Source organism: Mycetomoellerius zeteki, unplaced genomic scaffold (genome assembly GCF_001594055.1).
Source record: "Mycetomoellerius zeteki isolate Tzet28-1 unplaced genomic scaffold, Tzet1.0 scaffold169, whole genome shotgun sequence".
NCBI lineage: Eukaryota > Metazoa > Arthropoda > Insecta > Hymenoptera > Formicidae > Mycetomoellerius > Mycetomoellerius zeteki.
This window is the reverse complement of record NW_017256643.1, coordinates 151213-176748: the sequence shown is the minus strand read 5'-3', so window position 1 is coordinate 176748 and position 25536 is coordinate 151213. Positions and strand designations below refer to the sequence as shown.

The following is a 25536-nucleotide window of genomic DNA, read 5'->3' as shown; positions in this document are numbered from 1 at the left end:
TTCAACGGTATTATGATTTCGCTAGAGAAAAAATTTTGTTGAAATTGATTCACGTTTTGGAATAATCTTTTTAACGAAATTTTAGTACAATTAAAAAAAATTTAATTCAATTTGAAACGTTGCACATTTTTGTAGTGCTTTTTATCAATTGATTATCTATATGCTTCATCATTGCGTTATAGATGTTTACTCAGTGATCTCATTCTAATAGAAGGATAGAAGATTATATTTTTTCGCTCTATCAACTTAGTTCTCTGAGTCAGAAGGCGTATCCAGGTACTTGGTATCTATGTCGTCGTTAGTTGGAATTGAGGAATCTTTATATTCGTTCTCATTTGTTTCAATTTCATTTACATTGTCTTCCTCTATAATAAGATTTTCTTTCAATGGCTCTTCCTCAGTTTCTTCTTTTTCTTGCACTATTTCACGCTTTTTTTTATTTTTCTTGCACTCCTTTGATGTTTCCTGAGCTTTATCCTTTTTTATTTTATCGACAGTCTCTTCTTGCCCGGAATCCGCAGATGTTATATCAGCTTTCTCTTCTTCTTGCACTACTTCACGCTTCTTTTTATTTTTCTTGCTTCTCATCGATGTTTCCTGTTTATCCGTCTTTGTCTTGTCCAGAATTTCTTCTTGCTCGGAATCTGTAGATGTTACATCAGCTTCGACTAATTCTTCCTTTTTTCCCCTAGATTCTGTATTCTTGGATACCTCTTCCTTTCTCTTTCTCTTATCGTGTTTTGTCTTCTTCTCGTTTTGGTAAACAGCATCATTAACTTGTTCAGAATTATCTGATTTGGAATGCTTTGTTTTCCTTCTTGGAACATCATTATTTAAATTTTCCTCTACATTTTCTATTTCCTCATTATTTTTCGAATTCTTCCTATTTTTCTCCTCTTTCAAGCTTTTTCTTGATTTTTGGCGAGTTTCAGATTTTTGAGGATCTTCAAGTAATGTTTCGGATTCTTTCGATTGTCTTTTAGCATTCTTGTCTTTCTTATTTTGCGTTTCTGTTTTAGGCTTATCTTTCAAGTATTTTAATTTCTTTTCGATATTTCTATTTCTTTCTTCATTTATCACGTTACCATTTTCTTCACGTTTGGTCCGCTTGTTTCTCGATTTCTGTTCTGACTTATAAGAATTTTTCGCATCTAAATGTTTTTCGGAAGGGTCTTCGATGTTCCGTTCTGAGCTATTTTTCCTTTTCTTCTGTTCTTTCACATATTTGTCTTTTTTCTTTGATTGCTTATCCCTGAAAAATATTTTAATTACATAGAAATTTAATTATATAGAAACTATATAGAAATCAACATTTATATTAAAAATGCAAATTTAAAATAAATAAATGACATACATTAATCAATTGAAATATGTGGCTAATTTAAAGATAACGATTTATTTATTCAGGTATTTGTTTAAATCTAAATTTATGCATTTATAAATCTTATCCGGAAGGGATAATTAAATTTGCTACACTAAGAAAATAAAATAAAAACGTTGAATTTATGGCGAGAATTTGAATAAATGTTTCTATTCTGTTCATTAGTTACTTACTTTGTACGATATTCTACATCGACCTTTCTCTCTTTTTCACCACCGTTACTTGATTCCACATCCTTACTCGATTTTTTTGCAGAAGTTTCCGCAAAGAGTATTGCAACTAACAAGAATGCAGTCAATAATATCCACAATCTGTACAGATAAATTTAGTGTTCTTATTTCATATTTTTATCAGAGATTTTGAGACATACGAGATTAAAAATTAATTCTGTCTATTCTAATTTATTTTTCGTAAACGTGCAAAAATTAAACATTTTGTTCTGAATTAAATTTAATTAGCAGCTCTAATATACAACGATTAATTTATACTTCTTCGTAAAATTTGAAAACGTTTTAAAAGTTATGTATCGTTTGAAAAATCATACAAAAGATCGTCGCACAAAGAGCAAGTTGAATGTCTATTCCACTCTTGAACGTTTTAGAAAACTTTCTCCTTACCTCATTGTGGTAATTATTTGTATCAATTATATTTGATCGCACTTTGATTTTCTTCCCGTACGTATCACGGTCTAACGTAACACTATCTCTGCTCAGGTATTACTTGCCCCTTATATCTCGTACGTTGTCAAAGATATCTTGATAAATGCAACGAATGTGATACGTCAGTGATTTTGCGAATTTGATATCACAAGTGCTATCTGTGTAAAATCTTCAGGGAAGGACGGAAAATATTTTAACGTTAACGCGCAGCATGTGTAAAATACGAGATTCAAAGACGAATATAACACTTTGATTGAATTCGCATATAATCGCAGACATGACCTGAGGTGCTTTAAAATGCGATACTGAGATGATAAGCACTATTTTCTCTTATGCTTCCATCAGATATATGTATTTTCATGTAACGATGTAACATATCGGCTAACTTTCGTAGTTAGAATTATACATATAATAATTATATATAATTCATATATTTGAATCGCGATGGATATCTTACCCTGCGGATATCTAATCTAATATCAACAGCAAAATCGGCTGACAGTACACAGCTTCTGACGTTAATAAGTACTCAATGCACACAATAGTAAAGATAATAAACAACTTTTACGAGAGTGTTCATTTACGAGAGGCCTCGATAAAATAGTAATTAAAAAAATACCTTATGACGTCTGTGAATGGACTAATATTGACAAATTTGAGTGTATGATAGTTATAATGCTCTTTTAACAAAAGCCATATAACTTGATGCCTTTTATAAACACTTTTAATGCTAAATTTCTAATGCTATACAAATCTAGTAATATAATAATCCTATGATCTCTTTCTTTTCTTACTAAAAATTGTATGCCTTTCCTTTTAAATATCTGTCTTAAAATTATATAGCGTCGTAAACTGTTAACTTATTTTTTTTGTCGGAATTACTATTTCAAATAAATAATGAGTGACAGTTATAACACTACTCTTCTAAAAAGCAACGTACGTTGCTTTTTAAATTTTCCCAATATCAAATTTATTACAAAATTTCTAGTAAAATAATTACAAGATCTCTTTGTTTCTTTCCTGTTCCTACTAAAAATTACATTTTGCTTTATCGAAATTAATAGTATAAATAAATTAAATATATGCATAGAGTTAAAGTAAATGTATAATAAAAAGAAGGAATATATACAAGTATTTATAAAAAAAATATTTTAAAAGAAACCTTAGTTTTGAAAAGTAAACGTTAATTAGTAATTCATTGACAAAAAGTAAAATATATTGTACATTTCTCAAAATCATTGTATCTAATAAGATATGTAATAACGAAAATGTATTATCTCGAAAATAAGCGAAAATAAAAAATTGTATTATTTGAACGCAACAAGTATTTATACAATCAAGAAATTTAGCTTTTAAGCTCATGAACACGCAAACTTCTTTTGTTTATATTAGAATAAAATATACTCGTTATATAAAATTGTTATTTAATATTTATTTTCTACAAATAAGGCTTTTCTAAATAAAAAATTGCCTTAACGAGTACTTTTTGCACCTACTGTATTTCAAAGTAAAATCTCAAATATTAATCACTGATCCAATTATACATGCGTTTATTACACTTGTTTTCACTTTTTATACCGCTAATATCTCGAAATCATGTGCTGTTTTGTTATTCATTCATATATTTGTCAAGCAGATGACGTCTTATAATGACGGTTTAAGTTTACAGATTCGAACTGAAATTCTCGGTATTCTCAAATTAGTTTTTAAGCAATGCAGTTGATCTTGTGCCTTTGTTTTGTGTAAACTGAAATATACGTCTTATTTCTAAGAAGAACCGTGTCAAATTTAACAAAATATCCTCAACTATTGTATTGGATATACATAAAAATTTATGTAATATAGTCATTACATTTTTGAACACTTTTAATTAAACAACAAAATGAATTTTACAAAATTCGAAATAGGCAACCTGGGAGTATGGTTCATTTATGGAAATTAGGTACCATTTATTACCTAAAGACAGTGATTGATTACTTATTTGGAGTACTAAAATCTTCACGAACAACAGTGCTTTTAATATTAAAAATAAGTAATTAATTACTGTTTTTTTGTATTGGCCAGTATATTATTTCTGTAAAAGCGGATAGTATAAAAAGTCAGAAAAAATTCTATTTTCATGATTCACGATTTACAAAATGAATTTCTGAATCGTCATATTTCTATTCTAAAAGTATTGAACGAAAGATTTCGCTTTTATGTCGCCACATATTTGTTAGATATTTTCATATTCAAAATGTATCTACTTTTTTCCATTCGATCCTTTTCTATTTCTTAATTTTATATATATTTTATTGTATAAGAATAAATCATATTTTGCTTTTTATACAAATTAACCATTACTCTTATTACAAGTAACATTTATGCAAATATACATCCATATAAATATACATATTGTTGAATTCTTTTCTAATTCGCTTTAAATAGATTACGCTAATTCATAAAAAAGATAAAACTTAAGAAGGCGAATACTTTCCGAGTTTAAAATGGATCAGTTGCGCAGCTGTTTATGGGAAGAGAAGAACAGAGAAGGAATAGAATATTCGGAGAGTTTATTTCGTAGAAAAATATATTTGAGAACGGCGAAAAATAAATCCGTTGGCGCGCGACCTTGATGATTGTCTTTTTTTGCGGCGTACGGCGCGCGGCGTATACCTACTACGTCACACTACGTGACGTCACAGCGAGCTGCCGCGGCCGGCGACGGAGGCGACGCTATCATTTGCGCGGCGCAGCTCGAGCGGGTAGGTAACGACGCGTATCGCTCCGTACGTGTATTATTAACTTATTAATCTCTCTCTCTCTCTCCTCCAAACATCACTCGCGATCATTGGTTGCGTTCAGCAGAGAAAGCAGTTTTGCAACTGTTGTAAAATTCTTCAATACGATTGGCTTTTGCTTTTGGTTCCTTACAGATCGTACAAACCAATCATATTGAAAAATTTTACAACAGTTGCAAAGTTGCTGAACGCAGCCATAGGCTATGAATAATGTTCTTATTCTCAAGACAATTACGAGGACAATTAGATCCCCACGGCGAACGATCGATATGCGTATTGAGGTGAGGTATTTTTCGCCGTTCGATCATGGGCGGCAATCAAAGGGGATAAATTACAGGAACGTACGTTGAATCGCTGTTTCGCGACGATTATCTGTAGACAATAATCGTGCCTTTGCGATACGCAGTATTTCGCGTTGTGCTAATAGAACTGCGAATTTCGATCGTTTGGCCAATTCTGTAACCGACCGTTAAATTGACTCGCGTAGTGTTGCGTGAAGTTAGCTGCCTTCCCTTTTGAATTCGTCGGCCATTTGCGAAACGCCGCAAGTGCGGAACGGATCGGCTCCGAATCAAGGGCTATCGCACACAAAATTCCGTAACAGTGACTGTAAGACGTAAATTTTAGGCAACCAGGATATTGCTTTGGATCTGTGTGATCTAACGGAAATGGAAATAACAGCAAACTTATCCATAAGGCGCAATAAGACGAATTTCAACCGGCTGAAATTCGCTTTATGAATAATTTTACTGTTATCTCTATTTCCGTCAGATTATGTAGATCTAAAGCAGTATCCTGACTGGATCATCGGCTTAAGTTCACGTCTTAAGGTTACTGTTGCAGAAATTTTGTCTGCGGCAGCCCTAAGGTTCCTTCTGTAACTTTTTAACGACTCTATCGTTGTATTGTTACGCAGCTTTTTTTACTCTGTACAAAATCTGCGCAACGACAATTGCACGATATCGGATTATATACCTTCCATTTAGTGACACAAGTCGACAGAAATGTCTATCTTTCTTTGCATGAGTAACAAAGATAACGATAAATGGAAATGGCATCCATTGTCATTAAGGCTTCTATCCTGTAATACTTAAAAGCAGGTAACGATATCGTTCAATTATCGTTACGTAAGTAAAAAAGAAGTTGCGCAACAACGTAACGATTCTGTCATTAGGAGTCACGGAATATTACAGGGGCCTAAAACGAAGAGTTACGGAATAGGAGCCTAAAATGAGGCGCCGTGCAGTTTAATTAGCCGCAGTTGATCTGCCACTTTGATAACTCTCCATTACGTGAATTCGGAGTGCCGCGGGTAACTCGGAAGCTAGAATTCTACACCGCTCGATACTCCTCCGTTAATTCCATTCCACTAATTTACGAGAGACGTCGCGAACTGATAATAGCTTCATACGATTCCATATTTTATCGCGTCACTTTTCCGTCGTGACACAGCGATGTGCGCGTCGCGTGTCATCATCAGTTTAGAAGTGTCGTACCGTACGATTATCGTGTTTTGCTAATTAATATGTGCCATCGTACGTAATTAACTATAATTCGCGAGTGAGTGTCTTGTGAATATTACGGATCTGAAGAAAGAGAAGAATTCGAGAGGAGGACGAGGCCCGGGGAGGCATCGAGCAACGGCGGAGCAACTATGAGGTGAGTAATTTGTGTTGCTGTTCTTTTTAACTGAACTTCTTGGATAGTTCATGTTTTCTCTTTTCCTCTCCAACGTGAAAAGAAAAAAAGGAAAGACGAATCGTGCAAGAAAAAGAGCAGGTCTAATAATTCATTATTTTTATTTCAGCTAAAAGTAACAATAGGCCTTATTATTTTGCTTTCAATTGTAATTATTTGCATTAACGCAATATTGCAGTAGTATTCGCATAATATTTCCGATATCAATTATTTTGGGCGTTGTGATAATTTGGACAAATTTGTATGTTACAGATCGACGTGGTATTGCAACGCAGTTAACAACTCCGCCGCTGCGCATCACACCTGTGAGTTATTTTTTATTTTAATGTGAAGGAATGGATCAAAAGAGAAAATGTATCACAAATAAATATATAGCATTTCTTGCGGATCCGTTGCTTCAAAATGGATGGCCTAAAAGAGATTAGGATTGATATATTTAATTCTGGAATATGTGACGTCGATTTATGGTATATAGGAAAATGCACAACAATGAGATTTTAAAATAGAGCTCGAAATATCATTTACTCTCATAAACTTGTATCTTCTATGACAGGTAGAAGATATATTAGACGGTTAGAGATTCATAGAATAAATTGCGAATATAAATAAGAAGAAAGATAAAAAATATTTTATAGGTAAATCAAACTTGGCAAAAAATGATTAATGCTAGAGTAATTTTTGCAAGAAATTGTTTTTAAATTTAATAAATCTCTCTGATATTATCATCTTTTATGTTTTTTTACTAAACATTTCAAGATTTTCTCGAGATGCATGAAGAGAAAAAAAGTAAAATACAATTATAACATATTTTTACAATATAATGCTTTTATTGTAAGCTTTTCGTGGTATCTAAATATATTTCATGGATGGTAAATATCGAAAGGAAATGAAAGAAAAAAATTGTTAGATTTAGATGTGTCTTACTTTATTTTCTTTTTTCATCTCAAAAATTTTAGTAGAATATGAGATTTGCGTTTGATCGCAATTTATATTGTTTCTCTTCCAGAATTAAATATTATATAAACTGATGCACACACAAGAAAGAGTATATCACAAACATTTTTAATAAATATTTGGCATAAAAGTAAATAGAATTGAAAATTTTTTAAAATAATATATTCCAAATAATTTAATAAAATTACCATTATCTATTAATTCTAGATAAGAAACAAGTTAATTATTACTAATTGCATTTATTCGTATAATGTACTATATTTCGTCTTAATCTCTTTTCTGTAATATATTCATCCACATTTATTGATAACTCGATTTTGTATTATTTAAAATGATATGAGATTGACTAAATGTATTTAGTCATCGCACAGAAAAATTATTTTACATTATTTTACATTAAGGACAAACATAATTATGTAACTCACTTCCGAATAAGAAATCTGTTGCATTTGCCATTCGTGATTAGCAGAAATTTATTCTCTTCATTCATCACTGTTTAAATCTATAATTGTTTCCTAACAAAACAATATTTGTGTTATCGATAATTTAAGCTATGTGGAATATCGAGTATCATCAATCATATTCAATGGACATTATCTCTATCTAAATTTAGAAAATTGAATATGTATAACGCGTAATATAATCGATTTGCAATTTAACCAGGAATGGGATAACTATGGTTCAAAGCACAATAAAAATGCAACAATTAATAAAACTATATATACTCATATATATATTTTGAATTAAATCGCATATTTGCATTGTTTAATATTTGTTAAGGCCGCAACACAGACTTTTGCATAACGCATAACGCAGAAGAGCATCAACCAATCAAAGTTCTTCTTTACCGCGAAGTGGAAGGAAAGGAAGGATTCAGATTGGTTGATTCTCTTATGCGTTATGCTTTATGCAAAGATCTGTGTCGCGGCTCTTAAACTCTCATGGGAAATTTAACATTTTTTATCGCATAATACAGTATTATACTATTACTATACCTTATATAAAATGTGTACAATATACTATTGCTAATCTATTATATTTCTCGGCGCTCCTGGTCCTTGACTTTATAAAAAAATGCTAAAATTTCATGAATTTCACACGTTAGTTATGATGATAAATGAATAGGAAAGAAAAACTAATGTGTTATATTGTTGCCGTTATTTCGTTACATATCAGCTGAAAATGCTTTCATAAACATGTTTTTAAAAATATATTTTACGTCAGAGATTGCATTTATATATGGGATATGAAATAAAAAATGAACTGACCATGTTAAAGAAAATAGAATAAATTTTTTCTCTCCTCTAGTTATTCTCTATCAAGTTATTCTCTGGTTGTTCTCTATCATGTTATTCTTTTATTTATTTAATGTACTATAGTTTCTTTGAAATATAGTAGATGTATTTGATAAACTTTGATAAACTTTATTAAACGAAACATATGTAATTTAAAGTAAAAAATATATTTTTTAAATTATTTCTAATTTCTTTAATTATTTATGATATATCTCAGACAATAAAAATAAAAGCATTTTCTTCTACGTGTAATATTCATTTTCTACAAGTATATTATGCACGATAAAGATATCGTAAACGTATACGTGTGCCAATATTACACAGACGCAATTATATGAATAAAAATTACGTATTTACAAAAATATTTACGTATTTTAATATATTTAAGTTACCGACATGTAAAATATCTTATTTGCGAATAACAAGATGAAATTAGAAAAACAAATCAAGTTGATTTTGATGAAAGCCATTTAAGTATTAAATTTGCAGCACTCTCACTATTTTCTAGAACATGTGCACACACGATGACTAACGAAATCGTTGCATATAATGCATTTATAAATATAAAAATTTTTAGAGAAATAAACAATAATCGGTAACATAATTTTTTTACATCGTTCATAAAATGGATATATTTATTAATATTTATTTTAATATTATATGAAATTAGGCTCTTAAAAATTTATTCGCTTCATATGATTTTCATGACGTTATGCAATAAATATTCTTTTGCATTCCGCACGATATAATGGCAAGTTAGTATAATTTACAATCGTGAACATTTTGTCAGGTGTTATGTAAAAATCTACACTAATTTGTAAAATCTAATATATTATTAGATGTATCAAGAATGCGTTCAAAAACACTATATGCTTCCGAGTATAATTTTATTCTTGTTTAAAATTTTCGATGAATAACAAGGATAAGATGATACTCAGAGGTTTTCGAACGCAGCCCAAAAGAATTCTATTGGAATTTTATTACCAACTAAAATCTATCTATACGCGTACCACAAGGCACTGATAGTAAAAAGTATAGGTGCCAATAAAAATACTCCTAATTCATAATTTTACTTAATTTTTTCTAATGGATGATAATTAAAATTGTATTCTATTCTAGAACTATGTTATAATAAAAGCTTAGTAAGTGTATATTTTAAGTATCTCTTTTTAAACTTGATAAGTACTTATTATTCTCGCATGTTTTAATTATATACAAGCATATATATATATATATATGTATATGTGCTTGTATATATGTTTAAACTATTAAAGAGTTTTATGTATATGTACATAAAATTATCATTGTTCTGGAGCATACGCACACAACTAAAGAAAAATAAGTAACTGTTTAGTACTCTTACGAGATCCATTCTCATGAATCATTTTTAAGTCATCTTTCAAATAAATTATTATACAATAACTTCAGAATAAAGAATGCAATTTAAACAAGCAAAATCGAGGAATATCATTATATACGTTATTTGTCACTAAAAAAAGTTTGTGAGATTTCACATTGAATTCATCCTATTCGGGTAATTAAAATATGTTGCTTTCTTGAGATTGCTAATAATAAAATAAAAAGATTTTATTTAAGCTTGAGCAATAATACGCAAAAAAAATTGCGCGTGGTCCACATCTAAGTGTCTGGAGATATTATTAGCGTTGTTGAGAAAACATTCCGCATCTCGAATTACCCGATTAGGATTGCGGAATACATGTGATATCTTACAAATGCGCTCTATTTATTATCAATTATTTCTTTGAACATTTGTGCACAATCTATAGACTAAGATGGTACAATTTCCAACATTGTTCAATTCTAAACGAAATAAAATCTGATTTTCAAGATTGGTAATTCTCTCTTTGTGTGGGGTATATTAAACTCGGTACTGAAGGTTACCAAATAAGAAAAAATCAAACTTGAACTTCGAAAATTGGATTCAAATCTTATTTCGTTTAGAATTGTACGATGTTCGAAATTGTATCATCTTATCTTGTATCAATATATTAATATCAGTATACTGCATACAATCTGTGTTATATTGATCTGTGTCAAATCTGACTGAAACATTTTGTCATGTACCTGAGGTAATCATTTCATAAAAATATCTCTTCATTATAATACCCTGACAACTATATAATTTCTTTCATATCAACAATCAGATCTATTTACAGTGATAGAACGGTATTGAAAATAGGTATTTTTCGTACATATATTCAACTGTATTTTGCGTGTTAAAAGACTTAAGTTTTAATATAAGGAATGGCAACAGCAGAAAAGTAAGAAACCGAAATAAAGATACATCACGCTTATTCTGACGGATTCTTTCGGCTTGGAACAATCTTGCTCTTTTTCTTTGACGAATCATTTAACAGGCATTCTTCTCGAATAGATTGAGGGTATTTTTGATCGGGGTAGTTCCATGCTTGTATCTCCGCTGTACCAAATATTTGGTAGGCAATATATGTACTGCAAGATACACCTGCAGTAACGGCAAATACTCTTCTCCACGAATCGAGAGATTGCTGTAGAAAACTTAACGTTATTTTGGCTTTCCAGAAAGAGATAGGGATAGAGAAAAATAAAAGAAGAAAATATAACGCTTACGCTTTCCTGTGTGAGCAGACCAGCTGCTATAGGAGATAGGAAACTGGCGGTCATGTGAATCGTCTGCGCGAACGCTAACACTGGTCCTGAAAATAATAAATATTGATTTATAAATTCATATTTCCATACAAATAAATATATTCGTCCTGAAAATACGCGCACTGACCAGCAAAATTAGGTGCGATGTCGACGATGTTGGCCATTGCACCCGCGTAGCCGGCTGTTATGAGAGTAACAGCTATAAACCACACGATTAAAACTACGATAATATCGCAGCCCAAGTATCCAATTAAGACCACAAGTATTCCGGGAACCACTTGAGCTATAAGCAAAAAAAATCGATTGCTGCAATTTATCTTCCAAGTATTGATTAAAGAAAGTCACAAATGAACTCACATAGTGCGGTAAATATCTTGCGTACAGTTATTAAAGTCATGATTTGCTGCGTGACTAGGAGATCCGCAACGTAACAGAATATAACGGAGCTTATGTAACTACAGATAAATGGTGCACCTGACAGGATACCATTCTAAACGAGTTAATAACGTTTATTATTATATATGTATTAGCCATTATATATTGAAAAAATTTAAAAAAGAATATTTTCGAATGATACACGTACCGCTTGTATACTGAATCCTAACACCGTCTTCATATACATCGGGCCGGGAATGATAAAGACATAATGTACCCATATTCTTCCGAAGGTTGTAATACCGATAGCCCATGCTGGCAAAGACGTGAGTATAGACTTCCAAGGAACGGGCAGATCCTTTAAGAGAAAATAGTATATGTAGTTACGTTCGTACTAAGAAGATATTTTTTAAATGCGTTTTCGGTATGGCATACTTAGGCTTTTTTTCAATGTTTTTTCCATTACTTATAATATTTTTTTTATTAATAAAGATACATTTGCTTGGAACTGTATGTTTCTTAATGTCTAACGTTTCGATTAAAAAGAATTTTTTTAATATATTTATTTTTATGAAAATTATAAGCAGTTGAATTGAGTTGGGTATGCTATACATTAGTGTTGTTCCCGTAGAGAGATGTTTGAGAGTTAATAGTCAGTTACCATAAATCACTTTACCTCGTCCGCTCCGATAACTTGAGTTCTAACGCATTCCTGAATGTAACGAAGTTCCGGCTTAGATATTCGGGGATGCAAGGCAGGTGTGTCGAAGGCGCAAAGATACCAAAAGATGCACCAGACGAGACCGATGGTGCCAGTCGTGTAGAACACAATCCTCCATCCGAAATGGGCGATGATGAACGCGCACAACGGATAGGTCAATCCAATGCCGATGCTGAACCCTGAATATAGACAACCTAGATATTAGGAATAGCTCACCCTACGATCCGGAAGGAAGCTGAAACATGATGCTTGTCGAATGGTCTTCGTCCTGATTTGTTACGACTCATGTGTAGTGATGATCGCTCTTCAGTTGAGGTGTATCGTATCTCACCCTGTAAAGCGATTCAAGTAAAGACTTAGTACGCAGGGACGGTGATAGGGCATGATGAAGCTGTTAATAGTGGGACAATGAAACTTCTATGTCTGCAAATAATAAAAGTTTAAACTCGTTCTACCTGCAAAATAAGTGTCACTTTTCTTACGCAAGGAATCACAAAAAATATATCGTATTGAAAAAATGAAGTTATGTATACGCGTATAAGTCAAGAAGAAAGTGCAGATCTTTATTTCTACAATGGCATTCCTTTTGTTGTTATGTTATTATAAAATGCTCATGTAAGAATTTACGTATGTTCATAATTAATATTTTTAATATCATAAAATATCATATTCAAAATGGCTAAATAACGTTTGTTTAATGACCACTTTAAACGATTTATAATTCATGTCAGAATTTAAGATAACGTTTTTTATAATTTTATATGCCATATAAATACGGAAAAAAACATTTACGGAATTAGAATACAATAAAATATGTATTAAAAAATACACGACATATAAAATCAAACTATCCATTCTACTCTTAAATTAGACGCGGATTATAGACTGTGCAAAATGGATTTAAGGATATAAATAATATTCGATATTTTGTTTGCTGATAGAAATAAAGTCTGATAGATAGCTTAGGTGTAATGGTTTAGAGAGCAGAAAAAAATCAACGTGCCACAGTGTGAATAAAACAAATGTACAAAATGAAACTTGTGGTCCGTCTCTGGAAAAGTTTGAGTGAGAAAGATGATTAGATTTATTAATTGCGCGCGCGCATACTGCAGACAAATGGATGTAGTCAAAAGATGGAATTTGTATATATAAGAAAGACAAGTATATAGAGACAATATACATGTTCGACGAGTCCGGCTGATTCTACCAGCTGGAAGTATACTCGGCCATTCTCATGCTGTTGAGCGGTCGCTGTTGAGTATACCCCTCGGTCCGGCGAATGCAACCTCGTGGAGATGAACTATTTCGGGATCATTAACAAGTGATCAATTCGGGCGCAGATCGATGCGCAACGTTTATAGAGAATTATTTTCATTTTAGCAAGAGATTATTTTCTTGATCCGGAATTTTGACTGAAACAATAATATGTAGTTTCTCATTCGAACTTCCGTATTCCATTCTGAAAGAAGCGTGCATTAGTATTCACGTGAACACAATCGAAAGAAATATGCGAGTTTCATTTTACAGCATTATATACTTGCGACTGTAATACGAGGCTACGCGCATAGTTTTCGCCTAATTTTGGATCGAACGTATCGAAGTTTCACTGTAACACACGAAAATCTCTGTTAGCCGATAATTTATAACTTACCTTGAAAGGAAGACATGAAGCGTGAACGTTCCACAGGTGGAATCCAATGCCCGATTACGGCGTACATCGCGGGCCACGTGAGTCCCTGTTTTCAACAAAAAAATCAACATAAGTCACGAAAATCTTTCTTTTCTATCCCAATCAAAATAAATAAATTTCAATTATATTTAAAAGATTGTTCTATCCAAAAGATTTGAAATATCTTTTAGACTTTATGATATTCTTCAAATATTTATCTTGTCTAGATATATGACAGTAAAGTTTATCATGTAAAGGATTAATTATATACGGAAATAATATATGGAAAATTAGGTGCAATGAGTTTCACCATATTGTAGCTTATAATGTAGTAAATAAAAATGTTACATACACATCAAAGAATAGATAATTCTTGAATTATGACGTGTCAAAGATGCTCCGTGAGCACCAGTTTTACTCTTTTGATACATCATAAAAACTCCGTTATTCAGTTTTGTGATCTTTTGGTCACTACATTATAAGTTCATCATATGTGGAAACTAATTCATTTTACTGGGACTCAATTTTCCATATAATTAGTGTGGGGTCCTTTTATTCGATTAATAACTTACACTTGCAATGCCCTGTATACTACGTAACGCTATCATGGCCCCATAATGGATCTCCGCGGCAGTCGGCATAAGCAGACTGCAGACGGCAGTGACGGCTTGAGATCCGCCGAATATGGTTTTAGTACCGAAGTACTGAGTGAGAACACCGCCGAGCATTTGCGAAAGTATATAACACCAATAAAAGGAACTGAGAATGGCTGATTGAATAGTTGGACTCCACTCGAACTCGCCAGCGTCCTGTTCATAAGAATGAAGATATGATATTGTAGTGCAATATAGGCGCAAATATTCTACAAATTGCTTGAATTAAGAGGATTAGCTTTTCATTGGATTGCAAAACGGGGAGAGAAGGTTAAACTTATTAAGGTTAAACTTATTAAGGAAAAATTTATTAAGAGTTAAATTTATTGAGGGTCCAAGGAAGTGTTTAATAGGTACTAGTTTCAATCTTTCCTAGGGAAAGATATATAGTTTTTAAGAAAGAATAAATAAACGATATAGTTTTAATTTACAATAAAATCTTTCTTGTTTTGCTGATTGTTTTTTTCATTACTAATGATGACAAATTTTTAGTAACTCATTATATATACTCTTGCTTGAATTATCTTATAAAATAGGCGATGAAATTATTCCCATAGCAAAAAAAGTTACAGTAATAACACAACAAAATCAAGGTGACGCGCAAATGTCCGCTTTATCATAAATTGATATTGCTATGACATCAGTATGAAACTATGATAAAAGATTGTCACTCCATTGTGATACTGCTATGACATATACAGATTAAGATAATCTGATGTCACACATTGTGACCTTTTAATAATCTCACAATGACATCATAATTTATTTATTGTATAGTGATTATAAATTATTGTGAGTGAATGTGATATTTTTTGTTATGATAATAATATAATTTGCTTTTACAATCACTTATTTGATTTGCAATTGAATTTTTTTCATAATTTTGCTTCGTTTTTTGTTAAAATTTTTACGCTGAATATTCCTTAAAGAAATTTTTCTTGGTCTTAACGTCAATACGTGAAATATATTTGTATTATATTTATGTTATATCATGACACACAAAGTATCTATACCACACCCATCGTATTCAAAAAGATTATCACGATATTGATCTTGTCAGTTCACTATACAAAAGTATTCCGACTAAAATAAACCTGCTTGCGACTGAACAAATATTTAGGGTAATATGAGCGCATTCAAACCCCTTCAGACCTGATTTTAATGGAATTTTAATGAAATGTTAATAAAACGTTTTTAAAATTCAATTCAATGGAACTTTAATAAGTAATTCATACTAAACAATTAATTTTTTTCAAAATTTTAACTAATTTTTAATATATACATTATTATGTACATATGCTCTTAGATGAGGTTGATAGAATTAAATAATTTCAATAGATATTTTCAAATTTGATATCCATTATAATGTATACAGGATTTGAAGGGATTAATGCAATTTGACAAAAAAGAATTGTGTAAAAGAACACAAAATATTTTTCTCTGTGTAGATTAGAAGATTTCTTTTTTGTAAAATTTTTGTAATCTTTTTGGAAAATAAAAAAATTGTTATTTTGAGGATCTCGCGAAATGAATAATATATGGATAAAAAAGAACAATGCGCTATGCATTATGTAATCGTACCTCCGGTCTGATTACAGTAGTGTTCTCTGAATATGACGTATTTGATATTGTGTAGCACTGAGACGTTATCATGGCGGTTTCATTGTTTGATGTTGACGGCAATTTCGCCATAGCCACCATGGCGATATTAATGTCCGTTCTCATCATGAAAGACACGAGGAATCCGGAAAACGAAAGCATGTACAGCACGACACGTGCTGGAATCATATCTGCAAATCATCAGAAAATCAATACAATCTGATTACTAAGAATTGTGTAAATCATATCGACTTACAGTAGAAAATGTAATGATAATACAAATTGTTTTATTTTTTTTTTTAAACAAAAATCTGTTGTGTCATGCTATTATGTTACAAAGAATATTACCTCCCAATTTTCGTAAACTGCAAGGTGGCTGTTCCTTGAACATATCAGGTTCCTCATATCTATAAGATAAAATTATTAAATTTCTTTAGCTTATATATAAAGGAAGGATCAAATAGCGTGCACACGAATTTCGCCGTGTACGTATATTTACGGGCAATCCGCAAATGGGCAATGTTGACATTGCCCGAGTAGAGATCCTCAAGTAAGAGATTCGCGAACTTCGAGTATTTGCAAGAACATGGCGACCTCCACACACATATGACACATAATGGAGTTAGTCTCGAAGTCTCTTACTTAAGGATCTCTATGCCCGAGTTGCCTACCATATAATGTCAGCATTGCCCGGGCAATGTCGACATTGCCCACTTGCGGACTTTGCTTGTAACAATTAACAAGTTCCTTAAAATACAAAGTGGTATCGAGTACATGTCTATTTAAAAAATGTTAATAAAAACAAAGAACATACTATTTAAAACGAATACGTACAAAAATTATCAATAATGCAATTGTGTGAAGGAAATATACGAATAAAAATAAGAATATATTTAAAATCTGGTTTTTCACCTTTGAGATTCTTCCATTCCTTGCATAAAGCTTTCGATATTTGAACAGAGTACAAAAACAAATCCGTTGTACATAAAGATCACCTTGGACTCTGTAAAATAGAGAGAATTTAATAATTATCATTTTGTAAAGAATGAGTTTTTTAAATTTTATATGACATATCGGTTTATATGAGTTTTCACGGTATTTGGACTATTGCATCAAGGTCATGATTTATGAGAACAGAATGAAATTCCAACACGAAACTCATATCGACATTCTTGAAGTTCTTTGTAGATGCCTCTGCAAGAATTTATTTATAAATATCGTGCTATTCCATTAAGAATTTGAAAAAAATATTAATTATAAAAAATAATTACTCTCTTTTGACTTTACAGAGCTTTCTACACGATAGTTTTTTCTCTTTTAATTATTAAATATCTTGCAAATATCGTGGTTTTGCTGCGGTATTAACAAAATATAAGCAATAGTATAATTTCTATTATTTAAAAATTTTTCGTGCCTATTTGTTACATACATGAAGCCTTTGTATTTTATAGAATAATAGATACGCATAAACGAATAATTTTGTATCATTTATTTAATTTAACTGTGAGTTAAGCTTATTCTACAATTGCGTAAGCGCAATTGTAAGTGGTCGTAGTTGTAAAAATTCACCAATCACAACTAAATACGAGAAGAATATTCAACCGTGATTGGTCAATTCTTACAACTACAATCACTAACAATTACACTTACGCAATTGTAGAATAGGCTTTACTGCGATTATTTAAATTACAGTATAACGCAATTCCAACTAATAGCGAATTCGATTGGACGTAAGATTGCACTTAAAACCGTTGCATATTAAAGTCGTCATATACCTACAAATAAAGATGTATGTTTAATATAAATGTAAAAACGGATGAAACCGTGAAATTCTCAATACATTTTATTGTGCTATTAAGTAAAATCTATATTTTATAATTCGAAATATTTACATTTTACTTTTACACAGATTAGATCAGTGTACAACGGTTTTAATATGCACACTGTAAAAAAATAAAATGTTAATATCAACTTAAAGACGTATAGTGGACTTTCTGAGACAAAAATGTTAAAATGCAAAAATGTTAAAATTAATATTTTTGTAATTTAAGTTTAACATTTTTGCACATCTCAGAAAGTCCATTATACGTCTTTAAGTTAAAATTAACACTTCATTTTTTACAGTGCATTTGTGTAAACTAATACATCCAACCGAATTCGCTATAAATATATATAATATCATATGACAAAATTACATTTTCACAAAAAAATTTCATACTTATTAAAACGGCTAAAAAAGTGCTATTATATTTTCGATAAGCTTAAATTAGACATAAAAACATCGTTTAAAATATCGTCATTCAATATATTTTTAAATTTTGCGCACAATGTAATGTATTTAATAAATTTCTATACCTATATCTATATATTTTTAATAATCTGTAATTATACATCCTCGTTATTTAGATAAAGCACAAGAATAATTAAAGTTATATGTGGAACTTCTATATATATACTTCCGCAAGAATAAAAATTGTTGAAACGGTCATTTATACATAACATGCAGAATTGACGAAGGACGACTTAATTAAAAAAAGAATAAAATTATTTTTCCTGGAAAAAAACATTAATTGCACCTGGAAAATTTATCAGAAAACAAGGAAAGAACAAGGGCAATTTATGGAAAATTTATGCTAAGTTTAACGCGTGTTCCGAATAGCCCATTCAAATTTTCCATTTTATTTTAACACAAGATGAATATTTAATTAGAAAGTAACACAAATATTATGCAAAAGAATTAACACAAAAACGTAAAATTGGCATAATTTGTAAGCAAACTGTGGAAGAATATTTTTTCAATAAAATTAACATCTTTTGATATGTTAAATTGACACGTATTTTATTTATTTATCCTAGAATTTACATTTAAAAATGTATTATTTTCATGTTATTTGTTTATTTATTCATAAATTGTACTTTTTCTATACCAAGAAATGTTAAATATTCATCTCTAAAAAATAAATAAATAAAATAAATTTCTAAAAAATATAAATGATATAATAATTATATAAATTATAAAACTATATAAACACACACACACACAATATTTATACACACAAACAAAGAGTTTCTAGGACCGTACATATGAACACATAACAAGAAAGAAAAGAAAATCTTTAACGGTTAAGCTGGATCTTAAATGCTTAAATAATTCTATGTGAATTTATCTATCTATGTAGTCATTTAAATTGTGCGCCGAATTGATTTTTCGGTTTTGAAACGCAAACCGATTGAACTACAGTAGTAATACCACAAATTAAATTGCTTAGCAATTTACTAATTTGATATTCCTAGACATCTTATAAAGATCTTATTAATACTGGATAATATATTAAAATTTATAAATAATTTTATTGCAAAAAATATAAAATTATATAATATTGAGAAAAAAATTTAACTCAAAGTTTTAACAAAACTTAAGTAGACCGGTAACATAAATACTAAATGTTTCTTATTGTGTGCACGAACATGTCAGAAACGTAGAAAGAAAATAGGATATTGAAAAACATACCTATGGAAAATACTAAGGTCGACACAGAAGTACGAAGTTTGACCGGTGAGACTGATAATGGAAATGAGGTCGAAAAACATACAAAGACAAGGAATAGAATATGAAAAAAGGAGGGGTTAATATGTAGGAGGGAGAATGTAGGGAGGATGTTGGGAAAAATTAGATAGGAGACAAAAAGTTTAGGATAGGGAGGGGTGACTTAAACAGTAATTCCTTGTGATTTGCTAAACTCGTGTTTCCTTATACGCACCATTTCAGAGATTAATCTTTTATTATAGCTTGATTCGTTGTTTGAAATCTGCAAGTCATTACACTTGAAATCGTGATTAGTTGCAAGACTGCGGTTAGTTACAACAGGAGAACCGCTTTTCTTTTTGACGTTAATGATGTGCTTATGGACTTTAGTTTTAAGTTGATGTTTTGTCTGTCCAACATATGTAATATCGTAATTATGACACCAAATTTTGTACACTATATTGAGTTGATTATGAGATATAGACTGGTATTATATTCATAGTCGATTTTTATATTTAAAACTGTCTAAGTATATAGTCTTAAAATGTCATCAGAGAGTCGTATTAGCATCTTAAGACATTACTTAAGACGGTCTTAACATAAGAACTGATTATATACTTGCCATAGATTCTAAGAGCCAATTTTTATGTATTACCAATTTTTATGTATTTTTTGAGAATGAGCAGAAAACTTTCTGAGATGGTATCGATATAAGGAACAGTGACGTGTTTCTCTGATGGAACAATTATATATCGGAGAAAGTGAATTTTCTGTATAAATCCAAATAATAAAAATTTACTTTTTTAATTCAAAAAATTATAAAAAGGAATGAAATGATATAAAAAAAAGCATAAATTTCTCAACAAAAATTTTGGCAGGTAATTATGCAAGAATTCATAGTCAAAAGAATAATTTTGAGCATTGTATGCAGATGAAACCTATTTCATAGAATATTTATTCTTTAATAGAATATATAATTTTATTAACAGAAAAATTTTAGACTAGATTTAAGATTTTAGATTTAAGTTGCAGCTATGATGTTTTCTATTTTATTTGCATTCACAGTGTTTTAAAATATCGGATAATTCACTGAATAATAACATTAGGTCTGTTCGCGTTGCTTAAAAAAAATCCCCTAAAATTTTTGAACCTAAAATGAGACAGATATACATTTGAAAAGGATGCAAAGATGTTGAGTATAAGAGCGTTGAGATAAAGTACGAACAACGTGACTTTTTATGTCACATATAATGATGAATGTGCATAAAGTGCTGAATGAATGTGCATAAGTGTCGAAAATATATATAATTAAAGATTACATAGTATTCTTACGCAGTGAATGAAATATTTTTGTATAAAAACTGTCTACATCCGCTCAGTTTAATAGAATTTTTATCTTATAAGAGAGTTACATAAATCGTAACGTTAACACTATCTTCATTTTATAAGAAATGGAACGATCTCGAGATATAAGTGATGAGACAATAATGTATAAAATTAAAAAATTGATTAATACACTTTAATTTCTGAATGAAGAATTTATATGAATAAAACAATGTTATTATTAAGGATATTATGTTGTATTAATATTAACGATGAAGAATTTATATCATTAAAATGATATTATATTAAAAATGTTCATGAAGATAAATTATTATTACATCTTTTATCTCTCGTGTGGAAAGAATTACGCTAGTATAACAATGTGCGATCGGTTTTTTTTCCAAGTAATCATACGCGTCATTATCTTCAATATCGAAGAATCATGTCGATGAAGTTGAAAAGTTAGTACAAATTCATATAGTTCGATGAGAGAGAGAATTTGCTAGCAATAGCGAATGAGGAGATTTGCATCATATTAGCATATTTTGTCGTTTTCCGAGTCATGTTGAGTGAGAAACGACCTCGATACGTCGATGTATCACAACTGATAAGAACTAACGAAGTATAATAAATCATAAGTCAACAAATGGATAAATTTGTGAAAAATGTAAAAAAAAACATCACGTTGGCCTCTGTTCGAAATGTCACTTACGTCGAAGATAAAGTTCCGAGGTACGTAGAGGAACGCGATTACAACTTTACGAAATGCAACAGGCGCGACTCGAAGCGTGTGGTGAACGGAAGAAATCGCAATACGATTGACATGATTGCAGGCGGAACGAAGTGTCGACACTGAGAGGCGATCGAACCAAGACGTTGAATATCTTCATTGACCCCACCATTGCGCCGGTTCTCGATCGTGTTCTTATAGTACGAGAGGAACACGTATGAAATATTATATTATACTAGGGATAAAACACGTGACATTTTTTAGCAGTCGATTATTATTGACGGTCACATGCTATACTCGAAGTTTTAAATGAATGATTCATCTGTTCTTTATCGACGAACTGGTGTATACCAACATAGTAAGTTGAAGTGAAACAAATATAAATAATGCATCATGTGCACTAGTTTAGAGATTTTATCAATAAAGAACAGGTTTATTAAATACATTCATTACATAAGAAAAGATATGAGCAATGAGTTATACATAGACTGGAAAAAATGGAAATAAGAAATATTTACATAATTGACTAAAAAAATAATGAAGAAATAATGAAGAAGATATTTAGATTTATAATAAAAAGATATTAATTATTTTGTTATGGAAATATTAGTTCCACTTGATTATTTTTAAAGCAAATATGATAAAGAGGTAACGCTGATGTAATTGTTGATTTAAATTAAAAAGTTATCGTATAACTTATCCACTGTAATGGAATCTCTAAGATATACAATAATTAACTGAGAAATAACTGGTGCTTCCTTAAAAGAATGAACCTTTGAAATGATCATGTTATAATATACGTTAAATGGATGTAAGCATCCAAGAATAGGTTATATCATCAGTAATAGATTTAATTAAGTGTACCATTAATAATAGATTTAACAACTCGTGCATTTTCCTGTATTGGCGAATATATTACACTGAAAAAAAATGCATCTAATTTTACATGGAAATTATACATTTATGACTGGAAAATTACTTAAATTACATAAATATGGTTGGAAATTTACTGAAAATTGTAAATTTCCAATCATATTTAGGTAATTTTTCGGTCATAGATATGTAATTTTCGTGTAAAATTATATGCATTTTTTTAAGTGTGGCAATGATATTTAGTTCAAGGAAAAATATTTTCTTTTTTATCATTAGCCTTTTCGTGCGCGTCATAAGTATTTCATTATTTTTTCTGTACAACTGTTAATACAAAGCACATCACACGCATACTTACAAATTATTTCACGTTCTTGTAACATTCTTAAGTATATTCTGCAGTGAAATATAGAGACCGTTCTTTGATCGATAGTTTGTGTTGTATCATGACGAGAAATGATAACGTGTAATATCTGTTTATATTTGACCTTACAAGTTTCAAGGATCTTTAGAAGTATGAATTATTTTTTCGATGATATATGAGTTAATAAAATATGTGTAAATTTATAGTTCAAATCGATCGAGTTGAAGACTTCACAATTGTGAAGTAACGTTTTGTTCGATCATTATTATCATAACGAAGAAATTTTATCGCCCGCATATTGGGCTTAATTATCTCTTAGTTGACCTTATTAGGTTCACAAGCAAGGCAGGTCATACAATTCGACCAATCGAATTGCACTCCGAGCAAATATAAAAATGATGTGCGTCATAACAATTATGTACGTAACACATTCATAAATATGTATGATAGAATTTTGCTTCCGTTTGTAAAAAGGTGTCATATTTTATGTATTGGTAAAATGTAGTTTACTATTATTTTACTTTATTTTTCTTTTTAGTTTACTATTAGTTTACTATTTATCAAGTAAACGTAATAACACAAATTATTATGTTTAAATAATAAGCTGTTGTTGATAATAAGCTATGTTTGGATAATATTTTGTATTATGTTTGTTGTGTATAAAGCAAAATGTCAACAGGAAAAATGATAATACAGTGCCAAAGAAAATTCAAAATAATAAATATATTATTTAATTAAGAATATATGTTTATATTTTGAAAGCTAGAATTGTTTGAATAGCAGCAGAAAAATAAAATAATATAGTTTAACATGTTACGATAATTGTAATTATGTACAACAAATATCAAGCCAAAACGACTTTTTGCAGCTTTACAATTTTCTGGTTGTGCAACATAATTAAGGAAACATATCAATTACTGTAGGAAACCTTAAGAGGTCTGGATTCAATTTTAATTGACTCTGGTTAAGAGACATGGATGGTTTCTGATATGCCTAGTAATATACATATATAACTTCTTAAAGTTGAGCATTAACAAGTTCATTATTACTGTTACTACTTGTTTGGTGTAAATTACGATGATGCATGATGTCTGTTTCATATGTTTAATAATATTGGAACTACAATCTTTAATAAGAAACGTAGACTGCTATTTATATTGTGCTAAGTTAGTTCCCAAATTTTTGGAAAATTTTCTTCACAAATTCATATGTCTTAATAAGATTACCATTCATTTGGTAGATGACTTATAACAACTTTGGTCTTGTAATGACTTATAACGACTCTTGATTTGTTGTACATAATTACAACTATCGTAACCCAATCTCTAATGATGATTAAAAAGAACTGCAGTTGGCTTCTTAGCTGATGAATATTTTAACGTAAGATGATAAAAGGAACTCTTCTAAATCATGTTATTTATGATAATCGTTCTTGAAATTTCAATTTTTTTTATGCATTAAAGTTACACACCATTAAATCACTTTCAACTTATTCCTGTCCAAAGTAAACTGATTGGTTACACTTATAAGTTTTTACATACAGTAGACATAGAGACAGAAAACTTTAACTTAATAGAAATTTATTTCCGTGCATTGTCGAAAGGAAAATTATTTTTTCAGTCATTCAGTGATTTTGGACAATATACTAAAATTTCAATATTTTTTTAAAATAAGAAAAGTCTTGAAACACCTGTCATGAATGTTACGTATTGTTTTCATCCATGTCACATGATGTAACACTCTTACAATTAGTCATATCACAATTGAAGGTTATTCGAACGGTATGACTGCGCAAATCGCGCAATTCTATGAAATTAGGTTAACATGGGTCTGAGAACTAACGTCTGACAAAGTATAATATATTGGTGTGAATGATGGACACACTGGCCGCGCGATTTGAGGTTAAACACGCTAACTTCTGCAAACGTGCTAAAAAGCACGTGGTCCATTGTAACTGCTTTAAAAAGCAGTGAGTCACAAGGATTGCGTAAATCGAAGGACAGTCGACGTGGACTCACTTTAGTGACGTTTCTGGGCCCAGCGGATGTCTCGTGTAGCGTGGATGCTCTCTTGCGCGGCATTTTCATCCACGCGGCGGCACACGCGACAATATCAGCGCGTGTTTACCCACGTTGCCTAGAGAAGCGCGTTGCTTCACGATAAGTCAAAAAAGATTGAGGCAGGTGTGGGAAGCAAGATAAGGAGAGGCGAACCAAACCGAAGCGCGAGCACCGGTGGAACGCCGCACCAAATGCACGACTGCTGCCGACAGTGCCGACGCAACCGTTAC

The 25536-nt window shown here is 30.7% G+C and overlaps 1 protein-coding gene across 3 annotated transcripts; it reads right to left on the bottom strand.

The window, feature by feature from the left end:
- Positions 1-233: 233 nt before the first annotated feature.
- Positions 234-25536, bottom strand: LOC108721403 (sialin). Of its 3 annotated transcripts, XM_018445943.1 has the most exons (14): positions 21995-22106; positions 17346-17436; positions 16782-16840; positions 16416-16624; positions 14754-14990; positions 14164-14248; positions 12468-12691; positions 12000-12149; positions 11774-11906; positions 11544-11699; positions 11378-11463; positions 11132-11295; positions 1555-1692; positions 234-1252 (listed from the first exon to the last, which is right to left on the bottom strand). In XM_018445943.1, the coding sequence occupies exons 2-14, from the start codon at positions 17417-17419 to the stop codon at positions 247-249; spliced, it is 2721 nt and encodes a 906-aa protein (XP_018301445.1). In that variant the 5' UTR covers positions 17420-17436; positions 21995-22106; the 3' UTR covers positions 234-246. The 3 variants fall into 3 exon arrangements, with proteins under 3 accessions (XP_018301445.1, XP_018301443.1, XP_018301444.1); XM_018445941.1 differs by lacking the exons at positions 234-1252; positions 1555-1692; positions 21995-22106 and adding an exon at positions 25265-25536 and having other exon boundaries at positions 10236-11295; XM_018445942.1 differs by lacking the exons at positions 234-1252; positions 1555-1692; positions 21995-22106 and adding an exon at positions 19945-19992 and having other exon boundaries at positions 10236-11295.